The 25,576-nt window shown below is 36.1% G+C and overlaps 1 protein-coding gene across 1 annotated transcript in view; it reads right to left on the bottom strand.

Moving 5' to 3' along the window:
• The window catches only part of BEND5 (BEN domain containing 5), a 540,137-nt gene that overhangs the window by 325,972 nt on the left and 188,589 nt on the right, over window positions 1-25,576 (bottom strand). The window contains exon 4 of the mRNA XM_088536729.1: window positions 875-969. Coding sequence (XP_088392855.1) covers window positions 875-969 — 95 coding nt within the window. The remainder of the gene's footprint in view (window positions 1-874; window positions 970-25,576) is intronic.

Below are 25,576 nucleotides of genomic sequence, written 5' to 3' on the forward strand. Positions count from 1 at the left end.
TTGTGACAGCTGAAGTATTTCAGAATGATAAGTAAGACTCAGATAATGTGCAGATTGAACAATGTATAATTAATTAACAAATAAAGACTAATAGCAGTAAAGGCTTACAAGAATACATTATTGTACAATTAAGGCCTAACCTCATGATCTGTATTCAAATAAATTTAGCTAAAGGCACATCATATAATTCTTGGGAGGCTTGCATACATTAGGACTCATTAGATTTACATTTTATTGTTCACAGCAAACATTTCATTACATTTTCTGTGAGAAATATACCATCTATGTGAATATTCATGCTTGCTTCATGTGTGTGTTGTATATATTCTGCTGCCTACAACCAAGTCATTTGGCCTTCTGGTGTCTCAGGCTCCATCTATAGTAGTAGAACAAATAGACCAAAGACTGTTCATCGCACAAGGTCAGCTCTCATAGCACAACTCACTTGCTCACCAAAGCAGAGGAACCAAACTCAAATAGTCTTTTGGAAGTAGGTCTTGCCCCAGTCTACTGCCTGTATCATTCCTAGGCAATGGCTAATTGGCATAGGACAAACCTGGGCCAAGGACTGCACGACACTCAGACAGGGAAACGGGTCTTTGCCCCACGCTCTGCCTGTTCAGCTTGGTCTTCTATCACAGTACTTGAAACAAGACACTATGACACCCTGACACAACAAGTAAGGCTGGAAAGGACTTCCAGAGCTCATCTTGTCTCAAGGAGAACCTGTTCTCACCACATGACTCTTACATTAGTATTAGTCTACTGTTACCAAAGCAGCACCTGAATGACAAGGCTTGGCTATAACGAAAGAGTACCAGATAAAACACACTTTTTTCTCCTTTTAAGCAAAGTCTTTGAAAGGATAACTTACCATTTTGGTCTACTTGTGGATTTCACCATTGGAGCCATTCCATCTCGATAGAGGCTTTTCGTTTTACTGAAGTTGACAACGTTGAATATCACCCTCTGAAAAAGAGCAAAGGAGAGAGCTGAGGCATAAATTACAAAATAACCTACTCAGATCTCCAAACAAAAAGGCAATTCCCATGTGTTGCAGTTACTGACAGAGAGGGTGGTGGAAAACTGAGGGATAGAAAACCAGGCCTTGTGGAAACCTGGCTGCTTCACGTCTTAGAGCTTTTTACTTCTTTCTACCTGCTCAGGCCTCTGTCGAGGGTAGGAATGAATAAAGGCTTTCAATTTCCTTTCATCAAAGGAAGGAATATTTCTCTGCAGTCCCCTTGACAAAAGGGAGAATTTTCCTCTGCAAAAACTGTACAGTGTATTTGTACTAATACAGCAGAAACTAAGCATCAGTTGTTTGAACATAATAGAGAAGAAAAATATGAGTCTAATTCTGATCCTGTTATATATCATTAACTTTGAGGAAGCTACAGGTGATGTTTAACAGTTCAAAGGCAGCACAAGTTCTAGGTCCTGATTGGTAATGGACTGAAAGTAAATTCCTTCTGGGGCAAAATGTAAAACCAAGAAACCTTTTGTCTGCTGTAAGTCATATTTTATGCAAAATTACTTGTTCTGTTGCTGTTAAAAAAAAAGTCTAAATTAGACCTAGTTCATCCAATGCGTTGTATTTACTTTTCAGCTATTGGTAGCCAACATTCATATACACAGAAAAATTGAAACCCAAACACTAAATTCATTTTGATATGATGTTCCAGGATATATTAATACTTTCCATGTGTATGGTCCTCTCTACATTTCTTTCCACCTGACAGAAGTGAAGAGGTGCTGTTGAAAATGTGATTTGCCCCTATGGTTTGTTCTAAAAATGTCTCATTTTAATGCTTATACTCCTAAATAATAGTTAATGAAATGTATGAGTATTAAAGGGTCAGTGTTTGAAATCAAGCATTTTTGACTAAATCACAGTAAGATTAATTATGCTTTCATATGTAAAATTTCACAAAAACAAATCTGGACCTTCCAGGCAGTCTATTCTGACAACAGTGAATTATAACATTAAAGCAAAAGCAATTGGTGGTAGGACATGGCCAACATGAGCCAGGCACAGCTACACTGACAGGTGGGGCAGACAAGGAATTGAGGTAAACCACCTAGTCCCAGTTAAGCATCTCTGTAATCAAGAAAAATTGAGAAAGGTTTGTGGAGGAGTGACAGTGCTGAAGATTTTGTAAATGGAGGCACAAGCTGCTACGTATGCAGACTCTGCAAATTAGTCAATGTCTAAGAATAGCCAGTAGGTTTTTACTGGAAGTGATTCAAAAACAGTAGCAAGTTGAGAATAACACTATTTTAAAGCTGTTAATTCCTTTTTTTTTTTTTTAAACCAATTATAATGATCAAACTACACAGCTACATATATGAGTTTTCCATATATTTTCTCTATTATAATATTTTGAGTTTTTCTAAGGGTCATTATATGGGGTAATTTTTAAAACCTGAGTAATACTCACAATTTAGCAAACCTCATGGTTGCCATTTTAACTATTTAAGATGCCACTCATTTGATGCAATATCCCCCTGGGAGGTCCCTAGTGTTTTTTTTGTTTTGTTTTGTTTTTTTTTTTTTAATTATTTTTCCTTATGTTCACAGTGTATAGCTAAGAGTTGAGTAGCTACATTTAGTTCTACATGTAAGTGAATGTATTTCATACTATACATGGAAACATTTTTCTGTATTAGGATACTGAATTTTTCTGTTACTTAACTCTGTTCATATTTGTGAAAACAAATTAAGTTGCAACAAATCTTGATGTTTGCATGGAGTGAATGAAACAAACAAGATCTCCAAACCCATTGCCTTAAACTTCGGATGCAATCACGCCACTGTTGGAAAGAGAAAGTTGCTAATTTTGTTACATACTGACTCAGAGCAGACAGCTGGTAGAGAATGTTCTTATTCCAATCAAGCTTATTTTGTATAATGAGTTGGGCAAATGTACACAACTGGGTAAGCAACGTATATAAAAACAAAAATATGCAGCTCATTTAACAAAATACTGCAGATTATAACATTTCCACCACTCGTGTTCACCGCACAGTAAGCAGTTAGCAATGAGCGCAGTTCTCCCAGAATGATATACAACAAGATTGGCAGCACCAAAAATTTAACAGCACAGAACAGAGCTTTATCAAAGTACACAGCTAAAGTAATAAAGTACACAAACTGAAGCACTCAAATAAGCAGTTGAATGCAGTCTCGTATTCTTGGTGATAGTTATGGTTTTTGCAGCTCAGTCAGTGAAGGATGCAGAAATGTAATAACTATAGAATACCCCCCCCTTAACCAGAAAAATATGCAACTTGCGCAATACAGTATGCAAACATCTTTGAACCAAAAATATTATAGAAGTTTGTGATACAGTAAGCAAACGTTTGTTGAACAAAATGGTTAGCTATCGGTCTAATTTCTTCATGTTTTGATATTTTTACAGACACTTTCCACTATAAAGAGGAACAAGGCTAAAAGAGATTACAGTACGGATATTAAATATTCTAAGAACCATAAAGCTATTGTATTATTTTTTAAAGCTAAAGTTATTCTTATGAATTATAGAGACTTACAATAGGTGGTATTTAATGAATAGTATAAATTACATACATGCTCGAAACCAAGAAAAAGAAGCACTAGCAACAGTTTAAAAAAAAAAAAAAAAAAAAAAGTGAAGTTAAGAAAATAACACCAGATGAAATGTTCTTAGAAATTCCCTAGAGATTACTCTGGTTCCCCAGAGTATCAATTCAGAGAAAAGTCAGAAATCTTCATAATAAAAATGCTTCCATTTAATTCATTTGGGGGGGGCATTAATACCCCTAAAAGCAGCAGCATTTTAACTGATGCTGTATCAAAAATTATAATTACATATACCTGTCCCTTGCAGTTACAATATATTTTCAGTTGACTACTTTGAGTCTTCCTAACAAAGCAATGGGTGATTCCTAGGTGGGTAGAACGGCCACATGAGAGAGGAGCCTCAGCTAGGCCTAACTCTGGCATCATGGTGGCTCCTTGAGGCTGAATGGTGGCAACAAATGACAAGAAAAGGAAGCTCAGTGGCCCCCGACTCCATGCGCAAGTCCAGCACTTCTGAGCAAGGTTCTGCGTACTGAAATAACATGACAGAGCTCCTCTTCCCATCAGGTGCGTCCTCAGGATGCATCTAGGGGTGCACTTTGTTGCTGAACTCAGGAAAGTGAAGAGAGGCTTGGCTCTGCCTTCAGCCTTAAAATTCACTATTCAGTTATATTTGCTTTGCTTTTCCTAACAGTCCTGTACAAATTCACTTCAGGAACTAAAAAGATAAATTGGTGTTCAAGAAGGCTTAGTGGTTTCAGAATGAGCGATATTAAAATGAAGGGTTGAATACAAAAGAAAAGGATGAGCTAAGCATGCCATGCGTTTTACCTCGTTACCAGAGATTCGTTAACAGTCTCCAGGACTGGGAGGAGCTGCTACATTTTTGTGAGGAATAGAACAAACGAATATGGTTTTGAACCAGAGCTGAAGGAATTGAGCATGCTTGTTGAACGTGGACATGCTAGGCTCCATATTCCAACAACTGCCTTTGTACACAGGTGAACTGCTGTGATTTTTAAAGGTTCACTGTAAGTCACGCACATTCTGGCAGGTTTTCCATCTGAACCTACCAACTGAGACAAGTTCCTAACAGAAAAGTCATCTCTTGCAAAAGGTTAAGCACCATCTCCCAGCAGAGGAGCACTAGGTCTCTTCAAAAATATTGCCAGGTTCTTTTGCATGGTTTACCCTCACCTGCCTCTCTAGAAGAGCTGAGTTGCTTTGGCTGACATTAAAAGAAGAAAACAAACCAAAAAACACAAAATCTAGCCGGAGGCAGACACCTGGCACAGAAAATATGTTGTCAAATCATTACAAGTATGAAAAGTTACAAGTAACTGAAAACGGTTTGTATATAGGAAACTGGGCATTTTCAATATTTATATAATACACATGTATTGATATTATTGATAACATAATAATGCCAGTTCAGCAGATGAGCTTGTATCCTTAAGTATAAGCCAGCAAGGCACGTGGGGACCAAATGTTTGAAGCGACCTGAGCAAAGTCCCTCCATGCATCCAACCCGGGTGAGCGAACTGGGCATCGCCTAGAAACAGAGCTGCAATTTTACATCTGAGCTCTTGTTCTTTGAATGAACATTAAAGATCCAAATGTCTTGGGTACTGTGGGGGATTTACTTCCTCTCCTGCCAGCTCTTTAGATATTACAGTGTTCTGTGAATCCCTGAAACCTACATCTCTCTGTGAACTGGGTCCTTGCCCATGGGAAGAATCTTGGTTATCCTTTTCTCTTTACCATTCTCTTTCTCTCTTTTTTTTTTTTTCTCCCCTCTTCCTCCTTTTAACCGTTCCTCTTTCTTTTCCTTTATAAATGTAAATTTTCATATCTTTTAAAGGCAGACCTCCTTTAGAATTATGACCATTAAAAATAAAAAGAAAATTAAAAGAACGAGAAAGGAAATTAGAAGAAATTTCTTTGTAGTTATGTTAGTTGAGCCAGCCTCATGAATCAGGAGATTTTGGCTCATCAGATCTCAATGAGAAACAAGCGACCTGAAATTGTTCCCGTTTTACCAAAAAATGTGCTATATTTCTGTTTATAGAACTCTAGGATCTTTTGTGATGAAGCATCTTATGCAAAACTAGGCAATTATAAGTGATATTAATTATATTGGAGGAACTTCAGAACAAACAGAAAAAAACATTAACTGCAATTGTCATTGACGATGATGAACAACAACATTCAGATCTGTGCAAAATCCCCAATGAAAATTTGTAAAGGTTACTTTTCTGACCTTTTAAAATTTAGTTCACTCATTAGTATTAGCATTTAAAATAACCCATACTTTCTTTCTCCCTTTATAGGGAATGCATCTTTTCAACTGAAAGTTTTAAATGCTTACAGCATTTAGCCTTTTTACCTTCGGTTTAAGGAGTATTTGAAAGTTTCTAGCTGTCAGAAAGGGAAAATAAATATGCATCTACTGAGGGAGCATGGCAGGAACCATCCAAAGCCCAACCAGATTTGCTGATCGGTTGCACCTGTGTCTTGTTAACTGGAAATTGTCAAGTCTTTCCAAGGTGCTCAAAGTGATACAGAAAATGATTTACAGATTTTTGAATTACAGGACTTTTTTTTCTTCTCTTTTGGAAGAGCTCATTTAATTCCTTGAAAGAGAGAAACGCTGAAGTCTAAGATGTTAAAAAAGACCCAAAGTATTTTAATGTAGTAAGAGTTCTGATGTACTGCTGTGCCAACTATAAAATGAGTTTAAATGCAATTTATCATTGCATTTGAATACTTGAGTTATTCTTGGTTTTTATGGTAGCTCCCACATACAAGCTTTATTTGTTTTTCACCTAATGGGGCATAACTTTATTTTAATGACAAAAAAAAAGTTAATTTAATTACCAATTTAAGCATGAATCCTGCTTATCTATCCTTTCTGGCATTTTTTTTTTTCATTGTATCCATGCTAATACACTTAAGCACCGACCCACAAGAGATGCAACACTTGTGTACACTAGGGATTTTCATCCAGAATTTCACTGTGACCATCAATCTTATCTCACATAAGGTCCAGGAAATGGGAATACTCTGGAGAAAACCATCTTTTGGGCATGCCAACTAAAAGGTCCTAGCAGAAGACTTCCTGGGGAACACAGGCTGAATTCCTATTCCCTATTTTGTGTCATGCCCTGAACTCATTGCTAATCTTACATCTCCTCATGACCCAAACACTCTGAAAAGACATGAATCACTCAATGTTTTCCCATGAAACCTTTCCTGGGAGCAAATTTATTAGTGAATCCCTCAACACCCTCACATAACAAAAGGTAACTTTCTGAAAAAAAAAAAAAAAAATTGTTTTTCATCTGAACATCAAAATCTGAAACTTTCAACTAAAAGCTGAGAAATGTCCATTTGGAAATCCAGCAGTGGTATAACTAGACTGTCTCATGTTCCTTGCTCCCTTTGGCTAAAACCTGCAATGGAATGACAGTTCTGTAGAAAGACAGATATTCTACTGTGTTGACTCATCAGAAAGAGGCTCTGATAGGGCTTATAACCAGGCCACTAATACACTTAAAACAGGCTTTTGTGATAACCTTTTTCCAGAAAAACTTCCATTTTAGCAAAAGGTCAAAAAGAATAAATTTTTTAAACAGCGCTCTTAAAAATATATATATATAAAATTAGGAAAATATAAAATATATTTGAAAAATATATTTTAAATATGAGTATATAAAATATATTTATTGAAATATAAAATTAGGAGACAGTGCCTGATCTTTTACTGAGACTTTCTAAACTAGGTAAATTATTTTCTAGTGTGCACCACACCATGTAAAAAACATTGCCAGATAACATTTGAAGTACAGTCATGTGTTAAGGTTTTCCTACATAATTACAGAAACTATCCACGTTTAGGTTCCATGCTCTTTTCAATCAATATTAAGGCTGCAGGTGGATTTTAACAGCTGGTTGCTTTAGAAAGTGTTTGCAAAATTTGCTGGTATCTTGCATGCATCTGAAGGAAGCAACTGAAAAGACTCAAGTTTTCCTTTTCTTAGAAATTATTATTACATAGTGAGAAGAAATGCTGTGAAGTTTATTAGAATTTAAAAAAAAAAAAAATAAACTCTACATATTCTTAGCAATGCAAAAAAGATAATGATCTCAGTGAAAAGTTTTCTGCCCAAATCTTGTATAGGGGCTACCAAAGGCCTCAAATCAATGAGAACAATCTCAAAAAAGGAAAGAGGCACAAGAATAGTCTCTTTATCATGGTTAGAGAGAACCACTTTTAAAAGGAGCTCATAATTATGAGCACAGGCATGAGGTGTGCTACTGCAGACTAGAGAATAAAGTCACAAGGTATAAGTAATTCCTGCGGATGATGGGGAGCTTTCTCTTCCCTCATTCTTTCTTCTCTATAAAGTCTATTTTCTAGGGCCTTCATGAAGTGCAGCAGTTGGCCTATGATCCAGAATCAAAGCCTATCTTCCCAAGAAGAGATACACTTATCAACAAATTAGCCATTTGTGACGGATACCCAATCTGATAATTACTCGAGCTGAAAGCACGTGGGCCGAGCGCTGACAGCCGACACTCACAGAAGGAAGGAAAGATGGGGGTGAGAGAGGCACTAACAAGAGAGCGGCAGTGATTTCTGTATGGATCATGATTTTGCTGAACCCTCGAGAGACACAGAAAGTAAAACTCACAAATTAAATAGGATGCAAGCATAAAAGCAGCAATCCATTTTACACCCAGGCTAACAAATGAAAAAGTCTTTTCATGTGTAAGTCTTAACAAGAAGCAAAAGAGAAGTAAAGAAAGCCCTGTTAAAAGACAGATTTGAATCAATCTTCTCCAGGACTTGTTTATTCTGGATTTTTGCAGTTGCCATTTTTTTTTTAGAGTTAAAAGCTATTGTTTGCCTGGAGCTTCTGAGAAAACACTATGGGGGAAAAGGAGGACATTTTAAGATAAAGAAAGCTGAAAGACAGGATATATAGGAGAGCTCACCCCTAGTTAATGTATTTACATCAGTATTCTCCTATGGGCTGCAAAAACAAAGAATCTTTGATGTGTACAAGCAGCACTTATTGTTACCAGTGGTCTTAAGGAGAATATTGGGATCATAGCCTTGCAAACACACAAAAACTCCATATTTACTTCCCCAGTAAGTAGGCACAGATAGGCTTTGTGTCCATGTTACTCCTTGGTTTTTTTTTTTTTTTTTTGGCAAATGTTCTGATTGCTATTACAATGAAACCTTTGAACTTTCTATGTTCTGACAGGCATGGTGCTGAGCAAGATAGGAATGAAAGAATTCTCAGATTGTGGGTGCCCTCATATTTACACAGAACTGAAATTGAATCCTCACTGAAGGAACTGCAGCATCACTGAAAACCACCAAAAATAAATTTCTTTATGAAAAAATATAAACTGTTACCAAATTCATTAAACTTAAACTAAAGGGATACTGCTATAACTCATACCCTCCTGTTTTCTCATGTCAAATTAATAACTCCTGGTTTTCTTACCTTAAAGTTAAAATACTTTTACCAAATGCAGTAGCCGAATTTGCAAGGCTGCAACATTTATAGAATTCACCTACTTCTACAAGGAAATATAATCAGCGTTAGTCCATATTGAAATCTTAACATTGACAAGTAGCCTGTATATTGATTTGAAACACCTGCTTATGATTTCTAAAGTACATCAGCTGTATTTTTTATATTTTTGACTTTCATTATCTAAATTCCACTGTCAGTGGAATTCCAGTGTCACTAACTCAAACTAGAGAAAAAATATTCACAGGTATTACGCATCATTACTGGGGTATGTGGTATAGTGCAGTGCAGCCAGGTAAATCTTTTTAATGTCATAGGTCAAACCCAAGTCCTTCTCTGACAAAGATTTAAATATGGACAAAAGAACATTCGTATTCAGAAAAGCTCTCAAGCATATACATGTTTAGCTGCAATTTTAAGTGCCCCTGAAGACTTCAGGTTAAGTAAATAATCTCACTTCCTGAATAAGGGCAGATTTCTGATCCTGGATTTCAGACAGTGTCGCAATATAGAGACAAATGCTGAATTTGCCATAATCCCATAGGTACAATTTGTACTTAGCAACTGATCACTGTAGATTGGAAGAGACATTTCTGCAGCGTTGGGATGCAGGGACACTTTTATTACTGTTACAGATCAACTTTAAATCTAATATTGTTTTGTTAGTTTATGTAAATCAATCTGAAATGCTATGTGAATAAAAAGAATTTGAGAATGGATGGCTCATCTTTATTGGCTTTGAAGTACTCAGTATATAGTACTTTGCTGAAACTGTTATTTTATATTAAGTTATCAGGAACATAGCTTAGTTTCTGAGCAAGTCTCAGCACAAATCCTGATAATTCTCCACCAAAAAATAAAATGAGTCCCCAAAAAAAGATAAGCATGGTACAGTGCTGAACATCTTATCTAAAGAAATCATATCATATATGACTGAAGCCCCTTTCAATCTCTTACAGATTTGATTTTACTTGAGCTCACTTCAAAAACCTATTGTAGAAATTTGTTTGAAAGTGCCCTCTTGGTAGAGAAAGCAGCTTTTCTAAATGATTATTTATTCTTCTGCAAAGCAATAAGAGCAGAGAACAGCTATCAGCTAACAAAAATGCTCCATGCATTTTAACGGGTGAATTCTGCATTTGTTAATTCTGCCTGTTTGATGGAATACTCAAAGTTACTGAAATCCCTTTTGGGGAGATGTGAAAATTGGTATCATTGCTTCATAATACAGTATTTTAATAGAATATCTCGATATTATCATAATGTTACAAAAGATATTCCAACAACTTGATGTTCTTCAGATTTCTCTTGTTAAAAAGAGTCAGAGTAAGTTTTTTTTTTTTTGAAACAATATTTAAGTAGCATTCATTTAAGGTTTTTTAGGAAGTCAAAGCAACAAAAGACACATTTTGAGCATTATAATAGCAAAATTTTGTGGAGCAGGGGAGGGATGAGAAGAGGGGACAAAGATCTGAGACATTTCTCAGTTGCCTTATGAAGTAATCACAGATTATCATCTTTACTTTTCAAGGGTATCATTTGAATTCTAAGTGTACCTTCGCCAAACATGAACTCAGTTTACATAGACTTACATATGACAATGCATATGACAAATCTTTCTTTGATCTTACTTCAAACTATAGTTATCACATCACAAAAGTCAACCTATAACCATGTATCATGAAGTCAAAAACTTCAAGATCACTTTGATGCCCAAGTATGTGAGGGATCCACTTATAACAAGGCAGGCAGGAAAATATGGAAGAAAAAGTATGTGCAGTGGCCAGAGCAGAAGGCTTCAACAAATGAAAAATACTAATACAAGCTTCAGAAATAACTAGGAGTTTCCAAAAAACTGGTGCAGTAGCGTGCGAAAACACAGTACCAGTTATGTGGGGAAAAACGTCTCCATTGTCACCTTTACACATGTGGCACCAAAGTCAACAGGCATTTTAGGTAAGCCAGGAACAAAGACGAAAATTGTAAATATAATGGTGAGAAATAGAAAGGTGATTCAGATCCAGGGTGTCAACTTCACAGTACATCTCGTGAGGGGTAAAATACATGGCTTAGCCCAGCCCTAGTTCAGGATCATTAAGAATTTCTTTGGCAGAAATCAAAGCAATGTAAAGACTTGCTCCCAGCTGCAACCATTCCCGCACTGGGAAAACCAAGTCATTCCTTCTCTGTCAACAGCACCGAGAACAAACTTTGCCACCAAATACTCCCCACCAAAGGGGACAGTCTCTCCTCAGGTACCACCTTCAGCACCCTCCGCGCTGTCTACCAGCACCATAAAAGCAGATTAATAACTATGAGTAAATGATGCATTCTTATCAATTTTTTTTCATAAAAAATGCAAAAAATGTGTCTATACCATGGCAATTTTTCTGAAACACTGGCTTAAAAAAAGTGGCCATAAAGTTTGCTTCCTGCTAAGAGATGCCCATCTTCCAAAAGTGGAAGGCAGTCAGGTACCATCATTGGGAAAGGGCAATTCCTTTTCTCACTGTTCATCACAAGTTTTCACACACGATTCCTTGCCTTAAGTAATTGACTGAAAGAAAAGCACACCTATAGGAGAAAATACCTTACAAGATAGATTGAAATTTTGTCAACGTTTGCAGCTATTACCCTAACTGTAAACCAGATTACGTGGTATTTTACTAGAACACCAACAATTATAAAACCTATTGAAAAATATGAACAAATCAATAAGGATAAAGCGGAATTATACATACAAGGAATGTTCCTTATTGAACAGTTCTTATAGATTGTTTTGAAATAACAGACTTGTAGACATTTGCTTGGATGAACTTATTACTAAGTTTTAACATGATAAATTAGTAGCTTTGCATTATTACCCTACCAACAGCAAATAAGCAAAAAAAAATCCAAGAACTTAGATACAAGAATCTACCAAGAGTTCTGTAAATAGCTTCAGGGTTTTAATTATATTAACAATGTGTTTCTTTTTTAAAAGACTCAGCTAAAATACAGCTGAGAAAAAGAGTTTATTACAAACATAACGAGTTAATTATTGTCTTTTTAATTGTATCTTCATGATACGTAAGTCTGACAAACAATCTTAATCATGTAGCCAAAAGAGATGTATTAATGTTTAGACAAATTTTTTTTGACTTTTAAAAAGTTTCCACATATAATTACAAGGTAAGTAGATTTCAAAAACAGGTCAGCTAGGTCAGCTGTTGTCCCAAGAAATTGACATTCTTGAGCACAACTGTATTTTAAGATGCTTTAACTTGGTAGCTGTTTAAGTGAGCTAAAATGGTTATTTCAGCACCAGAATGTGTTATGGCAGACCTCACTGTTACATATTTAAATTTTCTCCAAAAAAATACACCATTACATACACAGATTTTTCTTGTGAAAATGCCAGGGCAATTCAGTTTTCGGTACTGCTTTCACCCCTGGGACAACCTTTCACAATAAGAATTGTCAGTGCCTTATTTATAATGGCAGCTTCAGGTTTGACGCTGGCAGCTTTTGATCTCTTGATGGCTCAAAGAGCTTTCAAATACAGAAGAATTTGATGCTTTTTTGGCATCCTGTGGTGTGCCTAAACCTCAAAAGCAACTTCTAGTCCCAGAAGTGAATTACTGAAGCAGTGTAAGCAAAACACAAGCGTCACAAAATGATGAATATCTCAAACAAAATATCTTTGTCAGGTGAATGACAACTTCAGATCACTTGAAAGGCATTTGTAACAATCTGTAAACAAACTTCTGAATTACAAGTCAAAATTGAAAAGTTAAATGAAAATAATGAATTACTAAAATTTCACATTTTCTTTTTTAGTTATTCATAAAAATACCCAAATATATCCATTCTTTTATCATTCAGTTCCTTAAAAACATCCTATAGGTAGGAGCATCACAAAAATGCATGCAACTACCTAGCTACCTAGAGAATTGTCTGCAATAAAGCTCACATATCATAAAATGCTTAAGGTTGGAAGGGACCTCTAGAGGTCATCTAGTCCAACTCCCCCTGCACATGCAGGGTCACCTAGAGCACGTGGCACAGGACTGCGTCCAAGCGGGTTTTGAAGATCTCCAGAGAAGGAGACTCCACAACCTCTCTGGGCAGCCTGTTCCAGTGCTCTGTCACCCTCACTGTTAAGAAATTTTTCCTTAAGTTCCTGTGGAACTTTTGGTGCTTCAGTTTGTGGCCATTACCTCTACTTCTGTCAGTGGCCACCACTGAAAAGAGGCCAGCACCATCCTCCTCACTGCCTCCCTTGAGGTACTTATAGACACTGCTCAGGTCTCCTCTCAGCCTTCTCTTCTCCAGGCTGAACAGGCCCAGCTCCCTCAGCCTCTCCTCATAGGGCAGATGTTCCAGGTCCCTGATCATCCTTGTGGCCCTGTGCTGGACTCTCTCCAGCAGCTCCACATCCCTCTTGTCCTGTGGAGCCCAGAACTGGACACAATACTCCAGATGTGGCCTCACCAAGGCTGAGTAGAGGGGCAGGATCACCTCCCTCGACCTGCTGGAGACGCTCTTCTTAACGCACCCCAGGATCCCATTGGCCTTCTTGGCCAGGAGGGCACACTGCTGCCTCATGGTCAACTTGTCGTCCACCATGACACCAGGTCCCTCTCTGCAGAGCTGCTCTCCAGGTCAGTCCCCAGCCTGTACTGGTGTCTGGGGTTATTTCTCCCCAAGTGCAAGACCTTGCACTTACATCCATTTTATTGGAATAAAGAGTCACACAAAATACTTAATATCATTTGAAGAGACAGCTTTCGATGAATATGTGCCAATAACAGTTATTTTAGCCTTAGAACCCTCTTCTTGGAAGACTATATCGACTAGGTAAGACCTCTGGACAAATGCAGAAAACAATTGTCCTGAATTTCACATGTGAAAAAAAATTAGCTTTCTTCTCTGTTATGAAGTTATTCTTTAACTCCTGAAATGCTTGGACTTATTTTTACCTTTGAAAGCTTAGCTTTTTTGTCTTTGTTGCCATGAAGGGAAGGCAAAGGGAAAGGAGAAGGATGACACCATGGTACATAAGATTTTTATTATTATTATTATTATTTTATTTTAGCACCAAGCTACAATAAAATTGGCTTGCCAATTTTCAGTTTTATATCTCTCATGGCTGCTTTAAGGTAGCAATGGATGCCATAAAGTCCCAGCTCTATGCCTCAGTCTGTTAGGACTCGTGTTACTTTGTTTAGAAAAAAAATGAAAACAAAGATAAAATGCTGTCAATTACTAGGCTTAAAAACGTAACCTTTTTACTGTGGCTATGACTACATTAACACACAGATAGTTGCTGTAATATTATCGGGAATCAAAACACTTGGAAAATGTCTGTTCTTTCTGCCAATTTATTATGCAGTTAATTTAGCAATGAAGCACCAAACTAGTAATACTTCTATTAATCAAGAAAATGCACAACAGAAATGTGAGAATACTTTTGGAAAGAATTCAAATAGATTTGGGAATGACAGCAGAAGATTTGCCAGGCTAATGAAATCCCTTGTTCCTAACCTTTAAATACCTGTGTGTACAGTACAAGGCCCCATTCAGACCAAATCTATACTGTTAGGTTTACAAATAAACCTGCTAACCCTTCTACATTATTGATCAGTGACTGCGTACTTAGCCCACATGTCCTATCTATATTCCATTTCTTTTACATTCCTAAAATAAAAACCATCTCTTACAAAATCAGATCTCTTTCCATTTAAACCCTGCAGTACATGCTGTTTCTACGTTTTAATGGTTACAAGCAATTTGGGAGCCAGTCTTTGAAAAGCTGATAAAACTAGCAATATTTATTGACAAATACATACCAAATTTTCATAATTTAGGAATATTTCCAATGTCATGTTTTGTTTTATTTTCTAAATAAATAGCTGGAAAATGATGTCCTTTGTATACAAAATGTGACAGATTAAAATGGTCTAACAATTTACATCCTTCAAATGCAAAGATTTTGGATCTGTTCTATAAAGGATTCAAAGGTAGCCAATTGGTGTCATGCGGAGAGACCAAGGTTGTCAGTAAAATGTCTTGCAAAGTATCTTGCTGGCAAAATGTCTTGTTTCAGCATGCACGAGGAGTGACTCTGAGTCCTTAACACCCACTTCCAACTGTCTGGAGCATGAGGACGCAAAACTCAAATCTTCTGTATGACCAAGTGTGATGCAAACCTGTGCACTCCCGGGCCAGAAGCATATTATTTTATAAAGTCCTTAAACAGATTTGGAGAAAGAGTTTTTAAATAGTTCCCCAGTTTCCAAATCTGCTTACAGTATTCATACCACAAGGCAGTTTAAGCATGAGTGTTTCTGAAATCAGAAAGGGAAAGTCATCAGCCACTTCAAGCAGGTCCTGCTTTGACATCAGAAAGTCAATTCACTCAGCTTAGCAGCATTCAATTCTCAACAACATTTTGTTCTGGGTCTCTGTCAAGTTATTCGAGGCTGTGAAATTGTCAGGAATGATGGATGACTATCAGCCTTCTGCTATCTTCTTTCCTTCTCCTTAGAGATTTGCGGCTGCTGACTGCAAAGCAAATTCCCTCTTTTTTTGCACAACACACCAAATGAACAACAGTAATTATGAGAAAGCCTACACTACAATTATTTTAGCACTTAACTTTGTATTGACATCTGTAAGAGACAGAGCTCTCTAGATTGATTAGCAATGATATAGCTTCCTGCCTTTTACTAATATTGCTGCAGTCATCCTTTTTACATGCTCTTTTCTCAAACAAAACACCATTTTTCTCTCTCCTGCTACTAAAATTACAAATTCAACTAATCACAGAAAATTTCTAATATTTTATGAAAATAGTATACTATTATGACATTGTTCCACATTGTATTGTGCTTTTAATATAATCAAAATTGACGTGAAAAAAAATTTAAGGATATTAAATAGGATTTTAAGGAAGATGCAAAAGCTGTATTACTGTTTCAGGTCAAAAGCCTCAGTTGAACAAATCCTGTTTGTCCAGCCAAATGCAGCCATCATATATATATATATATGCAGAATTTTACTGAAAGCATTTAACCTCTTTACACAATGACAGAATTGCATGTCAAGTATATAAACCATTTAGTAAAACTAAGTACAGGAAAAAACATCTGGTCTGGGGAAAAAAGGGCAATTTAGGAAGGAAAAATGCTACAGTGAGAGAGCATAAACTGGGACATTCTTCAACCCCATGCCAATTATAATCCGGTCTCTCATCTTCCCATTGTATACAAAATAAGTGCAAAATTTATCACAAACACTTCTCTAGCAATACTAGTAGATGGATTAATCTTCATTACTCTCAGCCACATAGCCGTTCTTTTCAATTAGCTCATATCTGCTCACTTCAGTACACAGAGTTGTATACACACAGGTAAATGAAAGGCTATTACATGTCAGATGAGGTGGCCAATCCTGAAAAATCTACATTCAGAACCCCCAAAGAAATCCCTGAGATATCATCATCGCCACTAACCTTAAGCCCAAACAAAACCAGAACAACTGCACTTTCTTCAAAAAACAAAGCATAACCTTATTCCTTCTAATCCATTAATACACCCAAGCCAGATAAGAGGTTTACATTTGCTAGAATTTTTTCTTGATCATGTTAGAGCTCCCTCCAAAGATCCCTTTATGAAGCAGGAAACATTTGCAGCTAATTGTGATTTAGAATTTACAAAAAAAAAGAGTGGATGTGTTTGAATAAAGTCATATTAACATAGAAGTGTCCTCCTCAACCTTCTTTTTCTTTAAGTGCATTTTTAGAGTCTTCTTGTGTTTGTTTTAAACAGAAAACATCTAACTCCGTAGACTCCTGATACACATTTTTTTCTGAAGCCATTAACTAATTTGCTATTGTCTCAGCATTCTTATTGTTAATTGTTTCCCTCAGCTTTGCTAATGGATAATCATTTGATTATGAGAAAATCAAAAGGAAAAGAAGTGCAGTACAGAAAAATTAGAAGATCCTGCTTTCTAGAAAAAGAAATTGAGCTGCAAAGTCAAAATTCAACCCTGTGCCTTTACATGACATTCTGCCACAACCAGCGGATCTGTCAGAATATTTTGAAAGCATTTTCATTTGATATGTATTTTTATTTATATAAAAAGTAAGCTGTTTGCTGTAGTGAAGTACTCATCAGGAAACTAAGAACTGTTTCAGTTGGTATAAACATTAATTTACTTTCATGCTTCAAACTGTTGTGACAGAATTCTGTCATATTGCTTACAGAGAGTTTAATAAGTGTTTAAGCTTCACAGTTCACTACCACAGAGAGACAAAAAGGTCAGTTTAATTTTTATGAACCTCTGTGTATAAAAAATTACCTCTGAGATTAAAAAAAAAAAGAAGAAGAAGAAACACACCTTCCATCTGTGGGCAAAACATGCTCTTTAATACATTTGCATGGAGGGACTTGACTGCATGAATACTGAATGATACCTTCACACATTAACAGTTGCGTTCACTCTCTAGAAATAATTGACAGAAAAAGTGCATTTCAGCATGAATTTGGTCCTAAATAAAATTACCACCATCTTAGCCAAAAACTTTACATTCCAAGCCAGGTCAAAGATTATTGAACTGTTTAGTAGTCTAGAGTTCTGTAATACATCAAGTCAAATTTTAGATTTAGGGTAGCTAATCATTGGAACCATATCATCATAATTAATCCTTAATTAGATAAATTAACTCACTAGTATGTTCAAAAAGAATTTCCATCTTTTTCTGCAGTAAAAAAATGAATATAGCCTCTCCTAGGAAATGTCCTAAATGTATCCCTCAAAAAGTCATTAGCTGGAAGCTTCAGTATATAATAACTTAATGTCAGAAAGAGAGGTAACAGACCTAACAGTCCCATAATGAGAAGAAATGTAATTTACACAGTAATCTCATTTCCTAAAAATAAGCAAGCCCCTTCTGCTTTACCTTTTAGGCTTAGCTCAGTCCTATTTGTTTTATCTCCATTTAGGTTTCAACTTCAATATCTCAGAAGCTTTTACACAGAAGAATTGCAGCAGCAACTGAGTTCACCTACAGCATTTGCCTGCTTGTAGCTGTTTACTGTGAAATTTCCCATTTCTTGCCAACCAGAAGCAGAAATAAGGGTTTAAACACCACTATCTAGGGTGCTGCCCTCTTGTCAAAGAGCTTAGAATAGTATTTAATGAAATATTCATTTACTCCCAATGCCTTCATTCTTTTCTCTCATAGCAGTAGTAATAACCCTATGTGTGTGATAAATAAACCTTGCATAAAACCTTTATATCATTATATAACATGATTCTAGCACTACAATCTTACAACTTGTAGCAGTTCGGAATTTGCATTGGTAACTGCTTTCTTTTAAAAAGGAACCTATTTGAAAAACAGAAACAGATCTTGTGTGTGCATATCTGCTTACTTATGGAAAAAGGAGAGAGAAAAAACAAGAGAATATATATGTTCTTTCACAAATGTAATCAGTATTTCTACATACTGAAATTTTAAATCTGCACAAGACTCTACAAGGTTTTTCCAAAAATAAAATGAAAAACCCTACCACTTCACAAAACATAAATGAAAGACTCACAATGAGTCTTCCAAGGAAGCCACGTGAATCTCAGACAAAGCCACAGTAACTTCAGTTTCTCCTAAATCTTAAAGATAACATAGAAATTTTCCCTCTCACACAGTAATACACTCCAGTCAGACAAAAGACTTGTATTTCCCAGAGATTTTCTTGATTGCACTGTGTCTAATATATACAGCTCACACATGAGGTAGAATTTAATGCTTCTTCCTCACATGTTCTCATTATGAAGCAGGAAATATTTGCAACTTACTGTGGTTTACAGTAGACAAAGGATGAAAGTAGATGCCTTTAGAAAAGGTCATCTTTTCTGTGCCATCCTCCAGCCCTCCCCCAAACTATTTTCTATATCAAAAAGGGAACATTTTTTGATGTAAAATAAGTATTAGCATGTCAAAGTAAATTATAACGTCTTGGAGGCTATGTTGTTCTATTACAGTGCTCCATCATGTTTCAGTTCTCATCATTTGGCACCATTTTTCAAAAGCACATTGCTTGAGCCTGCTTGACACATGGTCATAAAAGCAAACAAATAAGGAGCGACAACTAAAATAATGAGGACAGTCGAATATTAGTATGAGAAGAGCAATGTCATATTAAGAGAAAGGGAGGTCACCATTCTGAGTCAACAAGAGGCCGCCCGGTTGGGCAGCTCTCTGGAGGAAACTCGAGGGCATCTTATGAGATCTTTATATTATATATAATAAACTTTGTTTTATATATAATAATTCAGGAAAATAGCATTTTACTTGTCATGTTTTTCTGTAATGTCTGTGTTTCTACTACTGTGACATATTAAATTAGCTACCCAAAGCTTGAATGTGTTGTTTCAAGTAGATAAATTATAATTTTTAAAAATTCCCAATCCCTCTTTTGTTTTCATAAACCCATAAAACCCTTTACAATGTATTTGAAAGTAAAAACAGACATAAATCCCACAAACTCCAAGACACTGAGAAAAAAATAGAGGGAACATTTCCTAGCTGAAAAATCTAGAATTATGCATAGAAATTTTGCAGGCTATGGTAAAATTCTTTTCTGAAATCCAAAACGTGTTACTCAATACACTCATTTTTCTGCTCTATCAAGATTTATTTTCAGATGAGTTCCACTTTTGTCACAAACACTTTTTTGTAACCTGTCTTTTAATTAAGGCATTATGTCAAAGCTCGGTAAAGATGGAATGTGGTTAGAATGCTTTAAGATCCTTTCCACTACAAGACAAAGATAAGTTTCACAGAAATACGCCTTACCATTTCCATGTATTCAAGGCTGACCAGATGAAATATCGCTAATACTGCAATTTTGTCAAGGAAGAAAAAGTGATTACAACTTGTTACGTGCCTATAAATAGCAATTACTTTCCTATCTTATGCAGACTATTATGAAAACAGCAATAGCTGAAAGCAAATATTTATTCCTACTTTCCGTTAAATTGCAGAGTGATATCTCTCCAAGTTAATGCTAGCTTTACCAGCTGCAAAGCATAACTCAAAGTCAAAGTTCAAACCATTTGGTCATCCTCTACCTTTTATGTTTCTGAATATCTCCCCAAGCCATTTTCATCTCTGTCTTGAAAGTAATCACATACTAGATTATTACTCTTTCAACTATGAAGGGATGGACAAATATTTTAAACATTTTGACAGTGGTTTTCCTAAAATACCAGTAGTCAAAGTGAAGAATACACCTTTTCAACCAAGCCTTTATTTTTTGCCCAACTGAAAAAGAAGCTAGCTTATTTTTGGCAATAAATATACCCTACCAAGATACATTATATTAGCAAGGTTGAATTTCAAAAGTCAACAATATATTCTTTCACAAATAGCCTATCCAAATGACTACAGATAACACAGTTTGCCACCTTAACCTTCGGCACCCTTTCTCATTCAGCAACAAAAAATATTTTAAGTGATCTGGTTTTGGAAGCCTAACTAGAATTATATTTAGGATCTGCACTGTTTATATTTTGCTTTTGATGTGATAGTCTCTGTTCACCATAATACTATCGAGTAGCACAACTGACCATGGCTTAAGCAACAAGGACCAGGTGCCACATCACTGGGTGCTTCCACAGGTCTTCCAAGCTAAAGATGCCCAAACTGATCCAGAAAAGGACTGGCATCAGCACCTACGCTGCCCTCTGGGTAGGTTCTAAATACAAGCGTACCATGGTGCGTCTGAATTATTTTTGTGCCTTACACACATTACTGTGCTTGGTGAGCATCAGCTCTGTGCCCTTCACTTCCTACACAAGGTGTTTTCATCACAGCTGGGTGGCAGGACAAGGCTGTTCAGCATCCAGTGTAAATAGATCCAGGACAAAATTGCACCTATCAAGTGAGAAATGAGAGATTATTTTGGTAAAAGACCACCTTATGAAGGGAGAATCCAAAGGGAGGAGAGAAATTATTTAGGTAAAAGACAGCCTTAATTGCCACCTCCCCAGACATCTCTCAGTCATTTCAAATATATGGGTGGTCTCAAAACTGAAATCCCTCCCTGTTCCCTGCTTCATATCCCCTTTAAAACTTTACCGACCCTGCCAGCTCTCCTGGGGCAACCAAAAATAATTTTGACCACACTGCTGAGAAGACTTAAGCTGGCTCTGATATGAATAACAAGCACAGTTAGCCTAAGCACTGTATAGAGACATAACAAGTTGGTGCCTGCCACCAAAAGCTCACAAGCTAATTAATGATAAATAGGTTTACTTGTATCTGTAAAACAATGTAAAGATGTAAATAAGAGTCCCATAGCAAGTGGTCCACCAATAGTAGGAAATATTGCAGAATTTTTATTCCACAAGAAAAAAAAAATGAGCACAGCATTCTGAAATCACTTTCTTAAATAGTCTCCTTTAACCGCACAGTAGCAGGGAGGAGGGAAATATCTGAAAGGAACCTGCTGTAATTATAGATGTCCCTGCATTCCAGTCTTTTTTTCTCTAGTTAATTCAGTCTGCTGTTCTTGCCCTAACCTTGGTGTCTTCCCCTTGACTACAAAATCAACACTGATGATCACTGTAAAGTGTTCCTCCTTTATGACTTTTAACAACTTGACCATACGAGCAGGATGTAATTCAATACACCATTATATCCTCCCAAATCTACAAACAAGCAGAGGTGTTAACTCTAAGCTCTGTGAACTGCACTTTTATCTCACTGATGTTCCTGTTATTAACTATTTCACTGTGGATAGCACTATTTCACTGTGGTTAGCAGAAATATCCAGTGAATTTGTTAACCTCCTGGTCAAAAAAAATAAGTAACATCTGGCAAGTCATGAAGACTCCAGTTTCCAAAATCCTTCTGCCAAAACCTGGCAACTTTTCTCCAATAATGATTTAACAAACTGCTTGGCTAATACAACATCATAAAAAACAGACCATTAAATTTAACAAAATATAAACAGCTCAAAGTACCACTAAGCAATTGTAGTACCGTGAAACTTTAAATAGTGGTTTCTGGTCTGGTTGAAAATACCAGCTCCAGTGGTATTCTCGCTTGTGAGACATTTTCAGTGCAGCAGCACAAAGCCTCTAGGATTCATTTCAGAAGGTTCTGCAAGTGTTTTCTCAAAGGTTTGTACTTATCTGTGTGTATTGGTTTACAGGGTGGAAAACTCCCAGGGCCATACCTAGTGTCTCATTTTTTTTATACAGATTCTGCATGGCTGCAGGCTCAGGAGTATCATTGCTATAAGTATCAGGAGGCCTGAGGAGAAGCTCTTTGAGTAAAACCAGGCTAAAATTCTGTCTAGACAAAGTGGAGCAGTTCTCAAGTCCAAGAGGAAAAACAGTGAAACCCAACTGTCCGTAGAGATTTCTGCCTATAAATGCAGAAGGCAGCATCTAAGAAGCATGTATTTGTGGACTCAGACCATTCCTCTTGTGAAATCTGAGGTTAGCCATCCAGTCACCAATGGGAGTTTTCCTTTATCCATACAAAATTGCACTAAAATTTCAGACAAAGTAAACTAGCTTTCTTGAGAGCACCTTAAAAATACCAATTACTGAAAATATATGCAATTGAAAGGGCATTATATTTGATAATTTTTAAACTACAGTCCACAAAATGTAAATCACAAAGTGTCCACAATATTATTTGCAATCTTCAGGGTAGATTTTGTGAAAGAAATGCATCTAAAAGCACTACAGTGCACAAAATTAAATATGTGGAGTCTTATTATTTCTATCCATAAGGGAGATGCAGCTTCCACTTTTTTACCTACATTAATGAGAAAAGCAAATATCAAAAAATACATAACTCCATAGAAGAGAAAATTATTATGGGAAAAAACATCTCATTACCTTTCAACTAGCCAGTAGACTGGTATGCTCATTGCACATTGATCAGTCCTTTTGTTTCTTAAACCATTTACAAATCTTAACCAGAGAAGAAACACAAGTACAAGATATTCTAAGAAAAGTGAGGTTTCCAGGCATATCCAAATTACAGGAAAAAAAAATAAATGCAGTAAATTATTCTGACTTTGCGTAAAGTGAAAGTTTACAGTACTCGACACATCTCAAAACTCTTCATTCTTTATTTTCTGTGGGTGGTTTAAGAGACACACAGGATGAGCATGCAGAATGCCTCAAAATGTTTCTAACTATCTCCAAAATCGAGTAGAATGGATCTCCAAGTTTGATGTAAATTTCAGGTATTATTTAAAAATAGAAAAGACTTCACACTGCCTGAGATTTCTAAAAATTCTATTTATCCCCTAACAGGATGTTTTTATGTTATTCACAAACTCACAGACTTAAGACATTCTTACTTCAGTCTTCCTATCCTCTTGTGTATAAGCTTAGATAAAGTTCAGCAAAATACAAAGTTTGTTATCATATGTCTATTTAGAAATGCATTCAAAAGCATTTAGGGAGGGTGATTCTTTTTAATACTCTGTGGATTGCTATTTGTTTACATCTGGAGTCTTATGAATTTGCTTTCTGTTCTCAGAATATATATATATTTATATGTATGAACAATTTGATCCTGGTGATAAAAATACAATAATCCCATTATGGTGGAAAACAGTGCCTATTTTTTAGAATATCTTGTTTGTTTTCCTCATCTTTCAGATTCTGTTCTATTATTTTTTTTTATTTTTTTATTTTTTTTTTTTTTTACCTACATAGATGCATAGCTAGTCGTAACAAACATTTAAGGACACGGATTCCTCACCTCAAGAAGATTCTCTTCAGGACTGACTGCAAGATACAACCTTCTGTTTTTCATCCACCTGTAATTCATATTTTCCTATTTTATTTGGCACACTTACTTTCTTCTTAGTCATGAAATAACTGTGACAGGATATGACAGCTGTGCAAAATGGAGAAGACGACCTTTAAAAGGTTCACAAAACAGGATACTGGGAGTCTGAGACTGTTCTACCACATATACTGCCAAGCAAGAGTCAATTAATCAAGATATTGTGGCAGGAAAAATGTTTTTTTCATTTGTGACACAGAACTGAGACTGGTTTGTCATGAAGCACTATGAAGAAAAGCACTTTTCTATCATACACTTCAGCCTTGACTCTGGCCCTGATATGATTTTTAACAAGGTTATGAAATGCATGACCCTCTATGAACCTTATTTTTCATCTGCAAAACAGGGACAGTAGTAGTGACCCTGTTATTATGCATCTTAACTGATAAGTATTTGTAAAGTAATGCAATTATCAAATGAAATATTATTTACAAATGCAATTATTATTGTATCACTGAGAGTGGATAAACAGAGAAATCAAAAGAGGGAAGCCCAGCTTCATTACCAGTGCAGCATCTTCCTGCCATGGAACTCATTACTCCTACCGTCCCACTTTCTCTAGTCTATTCTTCAGTTTTTCCACTAGTGGGAAAAACAAAATATATATCTACTTCATTAAGCTGGAAGTGCACTTGCAAATAAAGTGACAAAAAATTATTATGCAGAGATCAAGTGGAAAGCATTGGAGAGCTAACAGGAGCTCAGGTGAAACAGCATCCCCCGAACACAATACACCATGCTGTAGTTCCTAATAATATTATAACCAGGTGAAAAAGATGTTGCTTAGATCCAAAATACTGCAAGGTATTCCCGGTCAACACTTCAGAACTAGTAGCATACCAGTAGAAGCAGTTCAGATAGAGTGTGACATTTATCTGAAAGTATTTTTAATAATAGTTCCACTTTTCACAAAGACTATTCTCGATAACACCTGCCTCCTCCTGCTATCTGGAGGAGGCATTTCCATGACTCTAGTGTGAAGAAAAAAAAAAAAAGGGAAAAAAAAATTGAGCAAGCCTATATGCGCTGCTAGAGAAAATGGTTTCTGAATTAAAACAAATCTGACATGCATTTTTAAAGCTTGCTCTGCCTAGATAAGTTTGAAATATAAGCAGATTTTCCAGTAAATAAGCAAGTAAACAACAGAGCAGGGCACAATAAGGAAAGGACCAAGTCAACACATGCCTTGGAAAATGAGAACCTACAATTAAGAAATAAGATAACACCAGGAGGTTTACTCCTATGCCAGTCGCAGATGTGTCTATATGATTTATATGTGAAAAACAATATCAAAACAAACCAAATCAAAATAGTCTTCACATTTATGGGGCTGTGAGTTTGTACTTTTCTTCAGTTACACAGTGATAATTAAGAGGAGACATTTGAAACACCCACTTCAAAAACTGAACATACTTAATATAGGGTAAGATAACGCAGAACTTAGTAAAGATGTCAGCTCAGTCTAAAATCATAATTACTGTGTACAACTCACTCCTGAGGGGTTTTCCCAGTAGAAATAATTGCATTACTTCAAGTTCCTTTTATTAAAAAAAATTAGATAGGCATAACATGTAATTTTGCAAACAAAAAATAGTGTTC

The sequence above is a fragment of the Tinamus guttatus genome, unplaced genomic scaffold, assembly GCF_059628265.1.
Source record: "Tinamus guttatus ecotype Peru unplaced genomic scaffold, ASM5962826v1 Tinamus_guttatus_pri_ptg000044l, whole genome shotgun sequence".
Lineage (NCBI taxonomy): Eukaryota > Metazoa > Chordata > Aves > Tinamiformes > Tinamidae > Tinamus > Tinamus guttatus.